Here is an 18,689-nt window from a genome sequence, read left to right as displayed (position 1 = left end):
GGGGCTCCCCGAGCTCCGGCGTGCCGCCCTGCGGGGGCGACCAATGAGAGGCGGCGGGGGGCGGGCCGCACCGGGCGGCGGCGGCAGGGGCCGGTAGGGGGGCCCGCTTCGCCTCGCGCCCTCCATGGCGGCCGCTGCCCGTGGCCCCCTCCCCGCCGCCGGCCCCGACGAGGCGGACGAGGCGGTCCGGGGCACGTGCGAGGACGCGTCCGTCTGCAAGCGGTACGGGACGGGGGGGGGGCGCGGGGCCTGAGGGGGAGCGGAGTCGCTCGGAGCCTCCCGGACCCGTCTCGGGGGGCGCCGCAGGGCCTGGCCCCCACCCTGCGGGGCCCCGAGTCCCGCCGCTGGGCCTGCGGGGCCTGGCCGTGCCCCGCCGCTGCGGGGGGAGCCCCCCGGGGGGCTCTACTTGGAGCTCGCCCCGCCAGCCCCGAGGTGCTGAGCTCGGCTGGGCCAAGGCAGCGGTGTCACAGTGGCCCCCGGGTGAACGCCGGCGGCCCGCGGGGCAGAACGGTGCAGCAGCGCAGCGCGGGTGCGTGCGGGCTGGGAGACTTCAGCCGGGCAGGTCCCGGTTGTTGGGTCCTCAGGGAGGAACCGCTCGAGGTTGGGCTCTTCGCCTGTGGCAGGCCGTCAGGTAGCGCAACGGCCCTTGGAAAGCGGCTTGTTTAGTGTGGCAGCAGGCAAAATGTTTTAACTTGGCAACCTGTAACTTCCTAATGGAAATGCTTCCACGCGCTCACCAGGCTGTTCAAACCTCGCGTGCACGTAGGCATGCACATCAGCGGGCTTTTCAGCTTGTTTCTTTTCAAATAAATCTTGCTGGCCTTACTTTATGATTTTTTTTCCCTTTGTTGGACAGGTTTGCTGTAAGTGTTGGCTACTGGGAGGACCCTTACATCCAGTGTTTTGTGAGACAAGCCAAAGAAAGAAAAGCACCTGAAATCAATAGAGGCAAGTTGGCATATAAACGTGAAGATAATACGAAAGTATTTTTATCTGACCTTGAAGAGCGTCAAACCAAATTTCCATATATCATATATGGAGCGCAGGATATACGTGAAAGAATGAGACAAGTACCCTGCACAGTAAAATTGTGTACAGTGTCTGACCTTACAGTTATTTTTCTTTTAATCGAAGCTCTTATCTTTTGCTTTCCCAATTCTGAATGGAGTGTCTCTTAGTTAACGTGCAACAGGCTGTACAAAGCAATCAATTGTCCTGGGTCAAGTATTGACAGCAGAGTATGTCAGCCCTGGCCTCTGCAACAGTTAAGTGCGCACTACAGCTTGAATTAATCTGGTCTGTTCTTCCTTTACCCAAGGAATCGTATTTTTTCTGTGCATCCGATTTAGTTAGTAAAAGCGGGGAAAAAATAAAACTCTTAGGTATATTAAAGAATGTATTATTCTTCATAAGAAACACCTTTTTGGGGAAAAAAAAAAAAGAGTTAACAGTTTCTAAAGTTACCTAAAAATCTCTATGTTAAGCATCCAGTATTATATTAAAATAGTAGTTAAAATAATATATTTATTTTTTAATATATTTATTTTTTAATATATTTATTTTTTAACAGGTTATTATGCTCGTGTTCATGGGGTCAGTTATCTGCTTAAGGCCTTTCTAAAGAAAACAGAATGCAACTGTCAAATTGTGAATCTTGGTGCTGGCATGGATACCCTCTTCTGGAGATTAAAGGTAAGTGGTAGCTGCAAGTAATGAACTCAGCTGAAGACAAAGATTTGTGTGGATGTTTGAAGCACTCTTCTGCAAGGGCTTATCAGTGCTACGTTCTGCAGCACAGTGTGGAGGTGTGTATGTCTGCAGACTGCCCTGGCTAGTTTGCCTCAGTTCTCAGTTTAGAATAAGTTTAGGTATCTTTAAACTGCAGCCCCTGAGGAGAGGCTGTTTTCACTGGTTTTCACCCAAAAGCATGTGACACGAAGCTGACCTCTAGAGGACTTTCAGGGAACAGACCATGAACTTAATGTTTTGCTATCCTCTTTAGGGCTAGGATTTCACTTTCCTTGTCCTGTATCCTTTTATTTTGTGCACGTGAAATGTGAATGGCCCTAATTCTATGGTATTACTCCAATTCTCAGGATGAAAATCTTCTCCCTAGAAAATATTTTGAAGTGGATTTTCCAATGATAGTTGCAAGAAAAATACATAATATCAAGTAAGTATATCGCTCACATTTACTGATATGATACTGGATATAATTTAGCTAAATGTCGTCAGTTGGAAGCTATAAATTTTAATTATTTCACCTCTCTTCTGAGGAACTCTTCACACTCCAGGATTTAGAATAAAGGTTTGATTGTGCAGGCAAGTCGTACATGAGACTGCTCTACTACAGTTTCAATTTGGAGAAGTTGCTATGTGGAAACTTTAGGAAGGCAAGCAGACTTTATTCTTAATTGTATAAAATGTAGTGGGGCAGGGCAAACCTCAGGATGATCACAGGCAATTAAGTCTCTTCTATTAGTACTGAATACGTAATAAATTTTCAGGCTTGCATATTCAGTTAGATAGGATAGCTGGTACTGCGCCTGAATATTCTGTTTGAATGAATAAATTAAGGCTTGTGGAGATACTTGAGTGTCTGGATTTCTCTTGAAAGAGTACCTCAGAACCATAAGAGTTGGTTATAAAACTCAACTGCAAGTCCAACCTGCAGACGTTTTTGTTTCCAGTAGAGGGCAGAGGTATTCTCTTGTCTGTTTTTTTTTTAACACATTTAAAAAATATATAAAAAAAAAAAAATTGGAAGCAGAGTTAAACAAGCCTAACTGCTCAGAGATGCTTCTTCCTTCTTCCCACAGATCAAAACCTCCCCTGTCAAAACCTATTATAGAATCCCATTCAGGGGACTCTCTTCTAATAGGTGAGTCATCTTTAAAATAAGTCAGCAATGTACTGCAGCACTTTTAAAACTTTTCTGATCACTTTGTTCTGATATGTGGGCAGGCTTTTAATGTTTGAAACGCTGTTTGGACAGAGAATTGGGAGGGAAAAGAGGCTTTTTTCTTTTCTTATAAAATCCTGCCCATTTGCTCTGTGTCATGTTAGAAATGTCTTCTTTTGAAAAGGTTTTATTCTGCCGGAAAGTTTTGCTGTTTTTTTTTTTTCTCTTGTATGTCAGTTAACTTACATTTTCTTCTCTGTCACGGAAAAGGAAGAATGCTACCGATGGTCAGATATACTTGACTAAAATATCTCAGTGCTTTCCTCATGTTTTCCATCTCGTTAAGAGCACAAGTCTTTACATTTAGCAGTCTTCACAGAAGTAATACAGCCTACAAAGTCAATTTGCAGGAGCCGGTGGCACTTGTTATACTTGGGTATTTAAATAAGAGGATATTACACTCAGTTGGTGTTATATCGTTCTACTGTCTTGGCTTACAGCCATATTAGGCTTGTGTCAAGATTAGTTTAAATTTGTGAAAAAAAAAAATGGATTCTGTTGAGCTGTGTTTTCAGTGCCCAAATTGCAGATACTGCACTGTAGCTTCTTTTGGACCACTTAGGAGGAGCGGTAATTAGCTGCATCTATGATGGCAGCTAGTTTGCATTAGCAGGTGTCACTCTAAAACAGAGCTGGAAGTCTCGTGTTTCCTGTTATGGTGAAATCTACAAGTGCTTTTAATAGGCATAGTCCTAGCTGAGAGGCTGGAGGGCTTGGAGGAGCCCTCTAAAGAGAGAGAGTGAGAAGCTGTGCTCATGCTGCCAGTGGCATGCTGTAGGTGCTCACTCCAAGGCTTGTTTAGTGCGTGAACTTTGATCAAGAGCACTGCCACACGCTGACTGAACTGCATATTTATGCATACCATGAACATTTTATTGCTGCATATTAGAGAGTTGTAATTTAGCAAAACTTCAGATGTCATTTGAATGTCAGGATTCTCTGCTGTTCATTCAGGTTTCAAAAGATGAAAGCCCAATGCACCATCTCAGAAAAAGACCAAGTACCGCTCTGTTTCGGTAGGAGACCTTGTAAGTGTGTGATACAATGAGATATGCTGCATAAGTACTCTTAAAAAAGCATTAATACAAAGCTAATCAGAAAGGTTTGATAGCGTTTGTGTTACTGAATAGCTCTGTAGATACCACTTGTACAGCAAAACTACTGCTAAGTTACCAAGTTGCAGCAGTGTATTGCAATCAAAACCTGCTAATTAACAGGTCACTGCAGTTGTGAACCTACTGGAGTGGCTTATTTCTTTAAAGTTTTTCTTGTTCTTTCTCAGTGCTGGGCATTAATGCTTTAGAGTAGGAATTTCAGTGTAACCAGCTTGGTGTAGGTGCTACCATGGTGTGACCTTTGGGCTGTAGCACAGTACCTGCATATATTCGGAGACAGCGAAAGTCTTCTGTGGAATGCCAGCTTGGACTGGCACTCAGTAACCACGGATGAGATTGAGTGAAATCCCTGTGGGAACTCTCAAGGACGCATTAATGGAACTGCTTCACATGGAAGTAACACCAGAAGAGGGTGTAGAATGAGCAGACAAATCAGTCGGATGAATCTTGCCTGGTCCTAAATCTTTCTTACAGCTCTAAAGGAACTTGACAAAGTGTGACCTTATACGGCTGTTAGAATAACTCTGTGTTCTGGGAGTCGTAACTGTCAGGATGGTTGTGATGGGCAAACGGGGCATAATGAAGCAGCGCTTCCAGATAGTGAAATTGCTCAGGATTTTTGAATCTTGGGTTTGGTGATTGGTTCTTTTTTTTCTTCCTTTTTTTTTTTTTTCCTTTTTCCTCGTAAATCAGATCCGCACCACTGTCTCTTGTGCACAAGGAATAATTTCAGAAGCTTTCGAATTCATTTCTTGAGTTGCTGTAATAACCATTGACGTGACTCTTGTTCTCACTGCTTTTCCCCTCACGCTAAATGTTTTCATTTTATGGAACCTAGTGCTTTTTTGGCTTCGGGGCAACATTTGTTTTCTCCTTGCTGTTTTTACAAAGAAGTGGCAGCAAGGCTTGCAATTCAGGGATAGATATTTGTGGCCTCTGCCCTTGAATGCAACAGGATGACACTTGTCATTGAACAGCTTTGCTGTTTCCGAGGGAATGTCAGATCTCCAGGGGAAAGCAGTGAATTTGTGCAGTAATTTGACATTGCTGTGGCAGTATCAGGTTAAATTGTTTTCAAAGTTCAGTGACTCTATCTGGTTTATGATGCTGTTGTGAGTGTCAGGAATTTAGTACTCCACATTTTGCTGCCTTGCGGGTGCAAATTATGTTTCAATGAACTATTACCTTTGTGTCGCTCATACGCTTTCTGACCCTGTCTTGTCCAGCTTGGGAGTTGATTGTTTTAACTTGCTTTTTCCTACATTTCCAACTTCGCTTGTGACTCAACACAAACATCAGGGGTGTTGCTGTCTTGGTGATTTGTATGCCTTGCGTTGAGGATGATCCTGCTCTTGCAGGACAAGCTAAATTTCTTTGTGTTTTTGACGTATACCCTCTTTTGATGTTGTAGTTACAAACAACCCAAATGAAACAAACACTGTGTCATTCATGCCTGTGATCCCGCAGCATGGTTTGTTGTAAAGCTGTTGTTTATAAAGCTGCCAGAGATAACTTAGCATGAAAACGAATGTGAAGAAAGCAGTTTGAGTGAATAGTATGCTGTCTCTTGGAAAATCTTCAGGAAAAGTTATTTGAGAGCAATTTGAGAAGAGATTAAGAAAAGAAAACTCTGAATTCTTGCATTGTAAGTGCTGTGCTTCGTGCTCCTGTGACTCTATAATGCTGCTTCAGTAGACAAATTAAGATAGGGAGTGAGTGTCTGAGGGCCACCATAAAACAGAACATTTATTTGCTGGTAGCATGTTTCTGTAAAGGGAAACTTTATTGTAGTAAGGTCAAAAGGTAAATGTAAGCAAATCCTGCTACCATTCAATAGCTGTAGTGATGTCTAGTTCAAACTACTTGTTTTGTTACTTTCGTGGCAAAAATCACAGAAAATACACATGCAAGTGGTATGATCAGGGGCAAATGTATTATGCGTGATGCAGATAACAGAAGTATACACAGGGGCTGAGGGGAGCCTGTGTTGGACTGATGGGCTGGGTTGGAGTGGTGGGGGGTTTTATCTACCTCATCTGCGGGGAGCTCACTGTGGGAGGCGCCTTCGGAGGAGTGAGGTTATAGTAAGAAAAATGTTTGTTTCTTTTGAGCACCAAAAATTTGATTCAGTTAAAAAGAACCTTCTTGTTCATAAGAAAAAAATCAGTGAATACCGCATGACTGTGCTACCGAAGTGTTTTTTTTTCCTCTCTCAGCTGCTCTGTAGGTAGGCAGCTATTGTAACATACACTTGCACTAACGCTACTTGGTCAGGGTAGCAGCGTATTTGCAAATTTTCATATTTAGAACATCAAGCTATATGCTGAAGTAGAAATTGGTGCCAAAGACCGTGAAGTAGGATCACGTTATTTTCTGGGGCATTTATGACCATGCTCCGACTTTTGGCCTCCAGGCTGGGAACAACGGCAATTCCAGCTATCATCAGCTTTCATTGCCTCGCAATAAGTGAGTGTCTGCTATCTGTATGTGAAATGCTGGAGCAGTTGTCAGTTGGATTTTAAAATGTTGAAGAATTTTGCCTAGTTAAGTTTGATCTCTTCATCTCTGACTTTATATATAAGGGGATATTTTTTGTGCCATTTATAGGCCAAAGGTAGAAGCTGGTAGAAAATCTTACACAGAATTTTAGAAAAGGCTCGGCCGAAACTTTTTCCTCAAACTTTTTTTTCCACCTCTCTTTTTGCATTTTGAAATCGACTTGTGCTAATTTCATATCCTTCCCTAAGATTTCCTCCAAAAGTATTGATCATAAATGTTGACGTATATGAATTATGGAGATATTTAATGAGGTGCTGTCAGATACGTTTCAAATGAACAATTTTTAGCAATTGTATCAACTTTTGTATGATGTGTGTGCAGCTCTGCCTCAGTTTTCATCTGCGGTTGTGTTTGCCAACAGCCATCAATGGAGAGCTGAGGGATGTTGGCAGGGAAATGTGTGGAGAAACAAGTATGTTCTGTTTGAATGGACCAGAGAAGAACCAGGCAGCCCAGATACTGGAAACAGAAGTAAAGTGATTGCATTTGGTGTAAAATGCTTTTGAAGAGAAGAAGAGAATCCGTTCCTCATCAGCTTTCTTCACTTTTTTTTAAGTTTCTGCTGCTGAGAGTCCTGTGCATTCTTAAAGACATAGCCAAGCATGAAGCATACTTGGATTTAAGGTTTAAAGAATATTTCCACTGAGCCAAATAACCCTTGAGGAAAACTGTTTTGTTTTTGTTTTTTCGTCCTGTAGATAACTTGAAATCACCAGGCTATGGTTAGGTGGCTGTTGGTTTTCACTTGCCCCCAGCCCACATCTCCAGGAACAAGTAAATGTTTGCTTAGCACTGAGGATCAGCCAGCTTACTTTAGCCATCCCTTCTTCTGCCCTGTCACGGCATAGCTGAAGTCCTGTGGTTCGTGGTGTATACAGGCATGTTAAAAACAATGTTAGTAATTTTGGTGAAATTTGAACCATTGTAAAGGACAGTTTTAACCTACAATTTGAGAGGCTTTGTTCTTTCCTGTTCTTTGGTTATAGAAGCTCACACTTATGGTATGAGCAAAAGACGCTTATTTCTACCTCTGGTGAGGTGTTTGTAGTACGTCTGTTGCTGGGTCAGTTGAAGACTTTTGCAGCGTATTTCTGGTCATACTGAATGTACCAGTACGTCCACATCAGTGCAGCTGGACAAGAAGATGGCATTAAATTCATACTAATTGTGATGGCTTGACGCTTACTTTGCTGTATCTCTGGTAAGCAAACAAATCACTATCTGAGTTCTTTCCTGTGCGTGGTGAGGTTCTTTAGGTGCCATTATCGTGGCCTTGATACCATAACTTAAAGAGAAGGGTGTGGGAAGCAGTAAAGCTATTACAGAGCACGCACACAGAAAAAAGCCTTGACTGAAAATGTCGAACCACTCGCTGCACAACTTCCCCTCTCCGTAACTCTGCACAAACCATTCTGATCTCTGTGCTTGTTTGGAAATGTTGCTAGAAAAACAATTATTGTGGCTTTCTAGAGCCTTTTCAGAGTTGGTCTCTTGAAAACTAAATGGAGCTCCTTCTCCTAGAATGTTTGAAGTACTGTTTAATTCAATGAATTGCTTTTTGTTTTTTTCCATATTTTTCCTCTCTCAGAATGGAAAACCTTTTTCACATTGTCTCTTCAGCCACTCGGCTTCTCTTTCACCCAGCTCTTGACATCTGTTCTTGTACTGCCGCTCAAGAGCTGTGTTTCTGCCACAGGTTCCCAGGCAGAGCTGTGCCAGAGCAAGTGACAGCTTCTGCAGATGGATGCTGGCTGTCCGTTATGAGACCGCTTCAAACTCTGTTCTTGTTGTTGTTTTTGTCGTTTCTCTCCCTACTGTTTAGCTTACTTATTTTACTGTTTGCTCGGACATCCAAACGGTAGGAAGGGAAGGTTGCTTGCTATTCTGTCCTCCCATCTTCACTCCAGTAGTACAGCTCTTGAGTTAAAGCTAAAGCACGAAAGAGCAATCTATCATATTCCGACAGAACCTTGCTTCTTTAAGGGTGGGTTAGATACTGGACTTGTGATGTGCTTTCTCTGCGGGCTGGGTTTATAGAGCTGAGTTGATTGCAACTGGTTGTCACAATTACCAATAGCAAGATACTCATGTTGCTACTGGCTTCCTTACAGCTTTGCTAGTATAGCAAGTGCCTTCTGGCTTTAGTATTATTTCCCCCTTTGCGTTGGGAAACCTTTATCAAAGCTTGCTTACCGCTGTATCCTGGGCTGAACATTTACATCTCAGAATATCTTTTCTAATTTGACTCCTCGCATGTAATACCATTGCTAGACCATACGAGAAGGCTGAACTAACTTTTTTGGCCCCCGATCATGTCTGATACCCATAGATGTTATATAATGTATGCGTTGTTAGTTTATATAACTGTATCGCTTGTTAATTTTTGAAACATTGTTAGTCTCGTTTTTCAGAAATTAGTGAAGGAAGTAAGAAGTCTATTGGGTCACCTAAAAAGACTCTAAAAAGAAAGCAAATACCCCTGCATTTAATCTTCATTCTTTTTTTCCTCTCTGCATTCCTTGAAACCATGGTAACAGATAGGTTATCCTGTCTGCATTATAGCGGCTACAGAGTAGAAGATTAGGTGTTTGGCAGAGTCTGATGCTAATATAACACAATCTGAAAACCACAATAATCTGGTATGAGGGAAATTAGTGTTTTTAAAAGAAGAGTTTTCAGTTAATTATTAGGTATAACAGATCAAACTTCGACTTCGTATTCATATGTTGATGAATATTTTAATTTATAATTTCAGCATACCTCTTATTTGTAACTGTTGGTTTCCAAATTTTGAACTTGCAGATTCTCACAGCCTAGACTCCAGTCGTTATTCCATAGTAGGAGCAGATCTTCGTTTCTCATCAGATCTGGAGGAAAAGCTAAAGAAACATAACTTGGACATACAGTAAGGTTTCTTTATTGTTACTGTTTTTTTTGATGAGAGCATATGGAAGCAGACTGGTGAGAGTAAAGTCAGGCTTGGGCATACAGTATCTGCATCCAGTTCTCATTATGCTATTTCCATGGTTACCTTTTCCTGAGCCCTTTGAGCAGAAGGAATTGTGCAGACACCTCATGCAGCCTAACTGAACTATTGCAGAGTTGTTCCTTCTGTAGTCCCTCCTGCAAACAGCGTTTTCATCACCTATGTATCAAAATATCATGAGTTGTTTTTTTAAGGGTGGAGTTTTTATTGATTCAGTTGTATTTTTTTTAAAGATGACTTATGGGAGTACCTAGATCAGTACCTAGGTCTTCCAGCCCTATTTTTATGGGCATGAGTCAAGATTTCTAGGAGCTTAGCTGGAAAAATGAAGAATAATTCTGTCAATGTTATTTTATTTTTTTTAGAGTTTTATCTTTGTAATTATTTTCTATTGCCTCCACTTAAAATCTATATTGTTCCCTAGACCTTTTGGTGAAGTGATTGCTATGGAGTTTTTTGAGAACTTAACTCTGGAAGCTAATGTCTAGCATTTTATTGTTCAAGCATTAGGCTTCTGAAAGGGCCAGGATTTAAGTTTTTAAAGCAGATGATGGACATACCTTTCAAATATAAGATATATATAAATAGCGGCTATCTGGATGGGTGGGAGAGAGCATATGGGAAAGCAGAATGCATCAAACTGCCATTTAAATCTTTACATTTTCGTCTTCTGAAATCTTGTCTTGCTTGTCTGTATTGCTGCTCCTTGTGGAATTTCTCCTTCTTCTAGTGACTTTTCTTTTTCCTGTTGATTTTAACAAATAAAAGAAAATTCTAATTCCAAGAAAAATCACTCACGTAGATGTCTGTTTTGGTGGTGTGGATTTTGTTATTTTTTTGTTTGCTTGTTTCTTGTGGATGGAAGAAGAAGAGACAAAGTGCAAACTACAGATTGCATTTTGATCGATGTTAGTACATGAAGCTTTTTTACTTATATCAAACAAATTTGTCTAATTATAGTTCTTAAAAAGTTTTAGAAAAAAGAGTTTTTCTCTTCACTTTGTACTTTAATCCTAATTTTGCTGATCTGTTAAAATTGCACGGATTGTGTCTATAGGGTATGGTTCTTCTCCAAAATGATTTTTAATATGCACTTCAGTTCCTGCTGCCACAGTTCAGAGATTGATTACAGGATACACATTCTTCTGTATTCATTGCATGGCTCGCTTAAAAGAGATCGTTTCTTAATATCTCAGTTCTGGAACCAGGGGAGTCCTCTGTGATTAATTTGTTGGCTGCTGGAAAACCCAGTTCTAGTCAAACTGATGAAGTGATTTCATTCAGTCTTAAATGTCTAGTTCATAATAGTGGAGCTCTTTTAAGAATTTGGGGGGCATGAAATTACTTGCCAATAATTCTTGTTCTTTTGCTAGAAGTGATTCTCTTGGTTTTTGTTTTAAAGTTTGCCGACACTTCTGATAGCAGAGTGTGTGCTGGTTTACATGACACCCCAACAATCTGCAAATCTCTTAAAGTGGGCAGCAAGCACTTTTCCAGTGGCGATGTTCATAAATTATGAGCAGGTAAAACAAAAATGGCATTTTTTGAACTGCATTATTGACATAAAAATTGTTCTCAGAAGTGGGAGTTCTGCTTGTAAAATGAGTTGTCCATATCCTTTTCTATTGACAACAGGTTCTGCTGAAGTTCTGTGTTAATGTGTGGTATCTTGTCAATCTGTTATCTCATTGTAATGAATACACGACTATTCTGAAAGGTGATTTGCTGGACTATATTGAACCAAAAGAGCTAGGCTTAATCCATATGTGGGTGAAACCATAGAATATTAGTTTAGATAAGACAGAGCTAAATGAAATGATGCTGAATATTGACGATGAGTTCATAGCATTAGATAATCACCTCTCTTGTGTTTGGCAAAGGGGAGCAAAAATCATATCAGCATGAACTTAGCTTTTCTGTGTGCTAGTAAAACGCTGCCTGGAGGGAACTAGGTAGCTGCAGGAGTTAGTAACAGGATCTTCCATATTGTAAGTCACTGCTAGGGAGCTAAACCAGGTTGTGAACAACTTAAAGCAGAGTTAGTTTTCAGCGCACAGTCCCTGTGCCCACAGGGGAAGTAGTATTGTTATCATTAGACCAGCACTCAGTGGTAAACATGACATAGCTGAGGAGGTTGTGGCTGTGGGAAATGAGACCTAGTTTAAGAATGGGAAATTTACTTTTAAGTTATCCTGTGCGTTTTATGACAGACAATTAGAGAGTTTAACCAAGTTACTGCTTTTCATTGCGATTACATTCTTTTCGGAAGGGGGAACACTTTTGTCTCATTCTCTACCTGAGGTGAATATGACGGATCGGTTTGGACAGATCATGATTGAGAACTTGCAGAGACGACAGTGTAACCTGGCGGGAGTGGAAGTCTGCAGATCCTTAGAAGCTCAGGTAATAGAGCACAGAGCTCTGGGTGTGTTCAATAGCAAATTTACTTTATTTGTCTTCAAGTTCCGTGTACACTCTAAGGCTCAGAGCAGTAACTGAAGCAGGTTTGGGGTGGGGCAACTGCTACCTACAGGAAACCCTTTTCCATCTGCTTTACAGTGATTCCCTGCTGTTAATGTTGTGGTTGCTAGATAACCAGTTAGCTTCTGCAATTGTGCAAAAACTGCAGTAGATCAGAGCACAACTCTATCTAGCTCACTGCCCTCTCAGTAGAGGTTAGCAGCAGATGCTTAGAAAAGGGTATAACAGCTCTTCAAAGAACAGGTCAAGCAGCTGCCCTACAAAATCCTTAAGGGGAAAAACTTTTCTGGTATCATGTCCTCGAGTCTTCTGAAAACTGTCCTCCTTGTTTATTTTACAGAGGGAACGATTGCTGTTAAATGGCTGGGAAAATGCACATGCCATTGATATGATGAAAGTGTACAGCTTTTTGCCACAGGCTGATGTCAAAAGGTATTGCTGGTAGCTCGCTTGCAGCCAAAAGTCATCTTCACACACCATTTCCAAAACATTTTATGCCAATATGTAGTACGGGTTCCCCTCATATATCAGAGGGTAGCTGTGTGCAGATGCTAGCTAGCTAGGCAGAACATGTCCGAGTCTGAGGTTTCTGCAGAGCCTTAAGGATAATGCCTAGAGCAACACAAGTGATCCAGAGGGTTATCTCTGTAAGGAGTAGACTGCCAGTGGTAATGATTTATTTCGGTGAGGTATAAAGCATCTCATGACAGAAATTTGCAGATAAAAGATGCTACAGAAGTGCTGTGTTTTTACAGTACCCAGGATGTTTCTTGTGAACATCCAGCCTCCACAACACCAGATGGGTGAGGCGGAGTCCTAGGATACATTCGGAACAGGCATCCACTTTTCATGTCCCCAAGGCGGAGATGACATCCATGTGTTTGCTCCAGTCTTGTAGGCCTACGTAAGATTACTTACCATTTGTTTTTTTCTGCTACAAGTGGGTGGAAAATGGCCAGTTATGTTCTTCCTTCCTTTTCATATCATGTTCATGAGCTGGATTGCTGGGTCTGTACACGGTTGAGTACAGAGTGGGTATAAGTAAAGGCTGTTTGCACTGGTCAGTAGTCTGCATTGATTTTGTTATTTTTTTGCATTAAAGAAATGCTAAAAAGGGGGATTTTTTTTAGTGAGTAACATTTAGGTATGTAACGTGAAATGTGAATTGCTATGAGCAGTTCATTACCTGTTGTTTGAATTAGCTAAGCAACTCCCCTTGGTCAAAATAAATATTTACATATAGGGATTTCTCAAATTATGGAACTGAATGGGTGAAACTGAAAATCATAGGTTGTTTAAATAGGAATTATGACACTAGGCTAATGTACAGTGACACAGAGAGGAGCACGCCATGTTAAACTCATTAAAGCAAGGACAGCTTGGGAGAGGTTTTCTCGCTTTGGTGAAGTGGAAAACATTAAAAAATGAAGAATCCTTGGTAGAGACCATTTTAGGGAAAAAAATCCTCACATCTTATATGTACCATTTGGTTTGTGTTTTGTCATGAGCTCATGTGGGAGAGTTGTTAGGAACTGCATTGGTGTACCCATCACTCACCAAGACATAATATGGGCTTGTTGTGATTGTGTGGAGAAAATACTATCTTCGACTGTTAGCTGTTATCCTTTGCTAAAGATGAATCTCATTCCATTAGTCTGTAACTACCGTCTCTACATAAATCCAGCAAGACCAGATACATGTAGTAAAAGGGGTTAGAAGAGAAATGCTGGTATTCCTGAGAAATTACACAGACTAATCCTGGAACATTAAATTCCTGGGATTGGAAGTTAAAAACATCTCATTGTTTCATACATTGACGACAAAGCCTAGCAGTGGTGGTATCTTCATTATGAACAAATATGTTTATTTTACTGTAAAGATAACTGCTTTATTGGCTATGCCTTTCAATTCTCTGGACTGAAGAAGTGTACATTAAAAACTGCCCTGATACTCCAGTTTAAATCACATGTTTTTTGTTCCCACAGAATAGAAGAACTTGAATTCCTAGATGAAAAGGAACTGTTTGAACAACTAATGCAGCACTACTGCATCTGCTGGGCCTCAAAAGACAGCAGTAACTTGGGTAATGTTCTCCAAGATCTAGGAGTTGACCCTTCACATTGAAATCTTACATGGAAAGACGGGGACTACGTCCCATCAGATGTATGACAGAAGTATCCTGTAGCTGGAATGGGTTCTGCTTCTCTGGGGCTGTGAACACCTCCTAGATGGTGACAAAGGACTGTTTCTCCACTGTCTTCTGAGGGTTTGTATAGGCATCTAAATTGCCTAACTCAAGCCTGTTCAGTACAGGGGAGTTTGAATTTTTATACTGAAAGATGCCGTATGGGTTACTTTAAATAACTGCCTGCTTTATACTATCAGTGCTAATTGAAAGGATTACAAATCCTATGAACGTAAAGTACCATATGGGCACACAGTATATAAAATCACAGTGTCCTGACAACATAAAAATAATTTTCTGCTACTTAGTCCAGTCTTCTGCACTGTCCCCATTACATCCATCTAAGGCTTAAGTGTTCCATCCTGGGAGAAGAAATTCCCCCTGAAGTTATTAACTCTTTTAGATGTTCCTTTGTTTTTTAAAGCTGGTAAAGCGAGATCTGCAATATCCCATTGCTGTTGCTGTAACAGAGGTGCTAGCTTGTGGTGGCGTCAGCTGATCTGAATCCTACAACTTTGTCAGTATTGAGTTACAGAAATGCACAATTTTCCTTTGTTTTCTGATTGCTGTGAAGTCATGACTGTGCTACAGGACTTATTTCTAGAGGAGCCAAGCACAACAAATTCACCTACTCATAGTAGCTAGCATCCCTGGGATCTGCAGCATTATTCTTTGCTGTGATTAGAGAAGTATTTAGGACAATTTTGTGTACTGAGGTTAAATGGTGCAGCGTACCTTAGAAGTCAGAAAAAGCAAATCTCAATCAAATGTGTAATGCCTGGGCATGCCTCAGTCTAAAGCACTTTTTCTTTATCCAGTGTGAACTCATTGCCCTCATTAATGGTACTTGTCCCAGCTTTCTCTTCTTAATTCCATGAGCAGACTCGTACTTCTGTCAACAGTCTGTATTGCTCTTTCTGCCACAGATAACCTCAGTGTTCCTTCAGATTGGCTTATTCAGATCAACTGCTGAATTGCTATGAAAAAAAAAGTTTAAAATTGCAGATCAACTTGATTCCTAGTTTCCTTTCCTGCCACCAAATCTTTAGTATTTGTTTTAAAACCAAAACAAACCTCAAAGCATCCTACTTTCTGTATCTATCTTAATAGTGAAATATGGGTGGTATAGGTATAAACAGTTGTTTCTCCTCCTATGCCCCCACCCTTTCTTTTCTTTTAGGTCTTGCAGATATCACCTTCTAATGTACTTGCTCGAAGGAAGCCGTGGGCCCAGAAGCCGCAGCTACTGCCTTCTGCTTGAGACGAGATCACAGAAATGATGGGACTCTGCATGTGCCAAGTTCAGTCTGCTCATCTGTGTAAGCAGTGCCAGTAAAGAAAACGACTGGTGCTGCTCATGTTGACTCTCCTGTTGGCTTTTGGTAGTTTTAACAATTTTTTTGGCCCATTGTGAGCAATTGTTACGAAGCAAGACTCACTTCCCATTCCTGGATATCTCTAATGACAGACTTTTATAAGATGTTGGTAATTCCTGTTTAAAAGCTCACCTTCCTTAGTTTAAAACAGAAAGTAAAGTGTTCTTGGATTATATTATTCCCCTCTTTCATCTTTGTGGATGTGTAAATTGTATTTGTGACAGGAAGCTGAAAAAAAAGTTGGTGAGCTGCATTACTGGATACCTCTTTGCACTGTGCACGGCTGATCATGAAAATTAATTTTTGTTCATTTTCGTTCTGTTCAGGTTTAACTTTTATGAAGTGTTACACTATTAGCTTTCTCCAGGCTTTTACTGTTGCTACGAGGCTGTCATTATATTTGGTCTGTTTTTGTATGGGAAGAAGAAGAAAAGGGACCGTGATTCTTGTTCAGTGATGTACAAGAAACTGGTAAAGCAGATTTTATTTAACTGGATAAGACTTAGCTTGGCAGGTCAACATGGGAATTGTAATGGTAAGAAAGAAATTAATCTACATTTGAACTGCTTCTGGCAGTATCTTTACGCCAGTGTCTCATTCTTCTTTCTTTCCCCTTAAAAGAAATGAGGAAAATCCCAGCAGCAACAAAACAAACAAACCTGCCCTATTGTTTGGAATTGAATCGTGCAACCTTCTGATGAGGAAAATAATAAATGTTTAATATTTATAATTTGCCTACTGTCTTACTCAAAAATTACTTATTCATTTCTATTTTAGTGATGGTTTTTCCTTTGCCAAATGCCTCAACAAGAGTATTTTATTTTTAAAAGTAGTTGCAAGCATAAGCAGCCATTTTAGTATGCTGTATGCCGTGTGAATTCCTGTAGCGTACAAGTATCTGGCTTTGGAAATAGTTGATATGGGTTTGGACTAGGGAAGGAGGTTATTGAGATTCCAGAAAAACTAAACACTTCTTAGAAGTGACAGTCAATTTTGGAGGAACAGAAGTAGGAAAAGAAATGGCCTTTACTTTGCTGCCCTCCTCTCACAGTCAAGTACCAATTTTAGTCACTGGTAGCTACAGGCTGCCTGCTGTAATGTTTGTATCAAGCTGATTTCGTAAATGACAAGGCACAGAAATACAGTATTTGCTCTGCTTGGTCTTTGCTAAGTGTTTCCCAAAAAGAAGAGATGGATCCTCTGTGCAGCAATGAAAGGAACTTAAAAACTTTTGCTTTCAAGATAACGATCATAATAGTATGCTTATGCCTGCGCTTTCTACGTTTGGGCTTAGCTGTGCCCTTCTGCTGAGAGGCATGTGCAGGCTGTCTTGGTCTGCGTCAGTGTTGACCCTTTCTCTCTGCAGATGCAGACCGGAAAGGTGTGGCTCATTTTTGCACCTTGCCATCAAAGTTCCTTCTTTTACACAGAAGCTACAGCCAGAGACTATAAAATTTGCCATTGGATGGTTTTCCGTTGTAGTTGCCTCCTGTCTAGATTGGAAAAGTAGACTTGCTGAGCCTGTTTATTGTGAAGCAGGGGGCAGTTAGCCTGCTGCGCTTAATGGCCTGCAGCTTCTGGCTTTTTTTTTTCCTTTGTTTTGTTTTTGTTTTGCGTTCTGGTTTTACACTCTTGTTACTTTGAGATTTTGAATCTTTCTGTGTGTGTGTCCTTGTACTCTGTCATACCAACACAAATCCAAGGAGCTAAGTTCGACAAGCATCTATGAATCTGTCTTAATTCGATCTGAGTCCTTCAAACTTACTGCCTAGCTAAATGTGGCATCTTTGCCAGAGACCTGGGAAAAGATGAAAGCGTTGTGGCTCCATGCCCATCTTCAGTATACAGTTCCTCCTGGCTCTCTGTGTGGCTGTGCAAAGAGTAGATATTCATCTGGCATAGGGAAGAATACCGGTATGCAACTGCTTTCTTGCTGCTTGCCCCTTCAGAAGGCTGGTGCAAGAAACTGGCCTCTAAAGGTCCGCTAGTGAGTACTGAAACCTTAATTTGGGTAAATACAATTCACTGATACTGCCAAAAGAGAGGAGTATCAGAGTCACAAGGGCAAAATTATATGAATAAAATGTCATTTGAAACACTGCCAGTGCAAAATTACATCTGCAGTTGCTACTCAGCATAAAAATTGAAAAGATTCCTTATGGAAACACCTTTGTCCTCCCTCTGTGTTGTTCTGGTTTTATTTCAGAGACTGACAACTGCAAGGGCTTGCAAACTCTAATGGGACAATGACAAAATGGCAATGGCCTGTTTCTAGGCTGAGATACAGGCTTTAGAAAAGGTAAAAAGAACTCAATCTCAGTCAGTTCTGCTGTATTTCCAGGAATTGTTTCTCCTCTTCTGCCGTTCATCACAGTTGGATCAGCAGTTTGTTTTTTACTATGGATGTGCTGTCCATGAGGCCAACCTAAATTTTCATAGAAAGATGGCTCTGATTCTGCTGAGGGTAATGGCAGTCTGGTAAAGGTTTCCTTGTCAGTTCTGCTCACGTGGCTTCGTGCTGCCCAGAAGCTTGCGTTATTGGCACCTGAAGCATGGTTACTCCGCAAATGTGCTCGGCCCTGATCTTTCTAACTGCTGGTCAGGCCTTGAGCTGTCTGAAATTGTGATGGCTTTATAACACGTGGTCTCTTCACTGGCAGTTGTTTTGGTCTGGGTTTTTGTTGGTTTTATTGCTTTCTTGGTCATTTTCCTACATTTGAGGAGATATTAAAACTTTCTAAAAGAACTATTATATAACATCTTTATTTAGGCTGGGATTCTGAGGTGTCACCTCCGTGCCCCTTCACCCCCAGCCCTATTCCTTTACCCAACAGCTATTTTCCCAAGTCTGAAAATCATGTAAGTCTTTCCTATGGATGCTGCCCCCTTCTGACTTTTTTTGAATTCGTCAGTACCGCATCTTGGATCGTGCTGCAGACCATTAAGCTGCTTTTCTTGCTTTTAATGAGCTTATAGCATACGAGGCCCTTCCACCTACAGATACTGACTCACGAGAGCTTTGCTA

General features: G+C 41.1%; 1 protein-coding gene across 2 annotated transcripts; it reads left to right on the top strand.

Moving 5' to 3' along the window:
• Nucleotides 1-51: 51 nt before the first annotated feature.
• Nucleotides 52-16,394, top strand: LCMT1 (leucine carboxyl methyltransferase 1). Of its 2 annotated transcripts, XM_083799647.1 has the most exons (12): nucleotides 52-222; nucleotides 857-948; nucleotides 1,571-1,692; nucleotides 2,097-2,173; nucleotides 2,820-2,881; nucleotides 9,439-9,541; nucleotides 11,025-11,145; nucleotides 11,258-11,339; nucleotides 11,892-12,025; nucleotides 12,444-12,535; nucleotides 14,089-14,186; nucleotides 15,469-16,394. In XM_083799647.1, the coding sequence occupies exons 1-12, from the start codon at nucleotides 125-127 to the stop codon at nucleotides 15,489-15,491; spliced, it is 1,104 nt and encodes a 367-aa protein (XP_083655773.1). In that variant the 5' UTR covers nucleotides 52-124; the 3' UTR covers nucleotides 15,492-16,394. The 2 variants fall into 2 exon arrangements, with proteins under 2 accessions (XP_083655773.1, XP_083655774.1); XM_083799648.1 differs by lacking the exon at nucleotides 11,258-11,339 and having other exon boundaries at nucleotides 55-222; nucleotides 11,924-12,025.
• Nucleotides 16,395-18,689: the final 2,295 nt, after the last annotated feature.

The sequence above is a fragment of the Anser anser genome (assembly GCF_964211835.1).
Source record: "Anser anser genome assembly, chromosome: 15".
NCBI lineage: Eukaryota > Metazoa > Chordata > Aves > Anseriformes > Anatidae > Anser > Anser anser.
The sequence above is the reverse complement of the archived record's forward strand: the minus strand, read 5'-3'. Positions and strand labels throughout refer to the sequence as shown.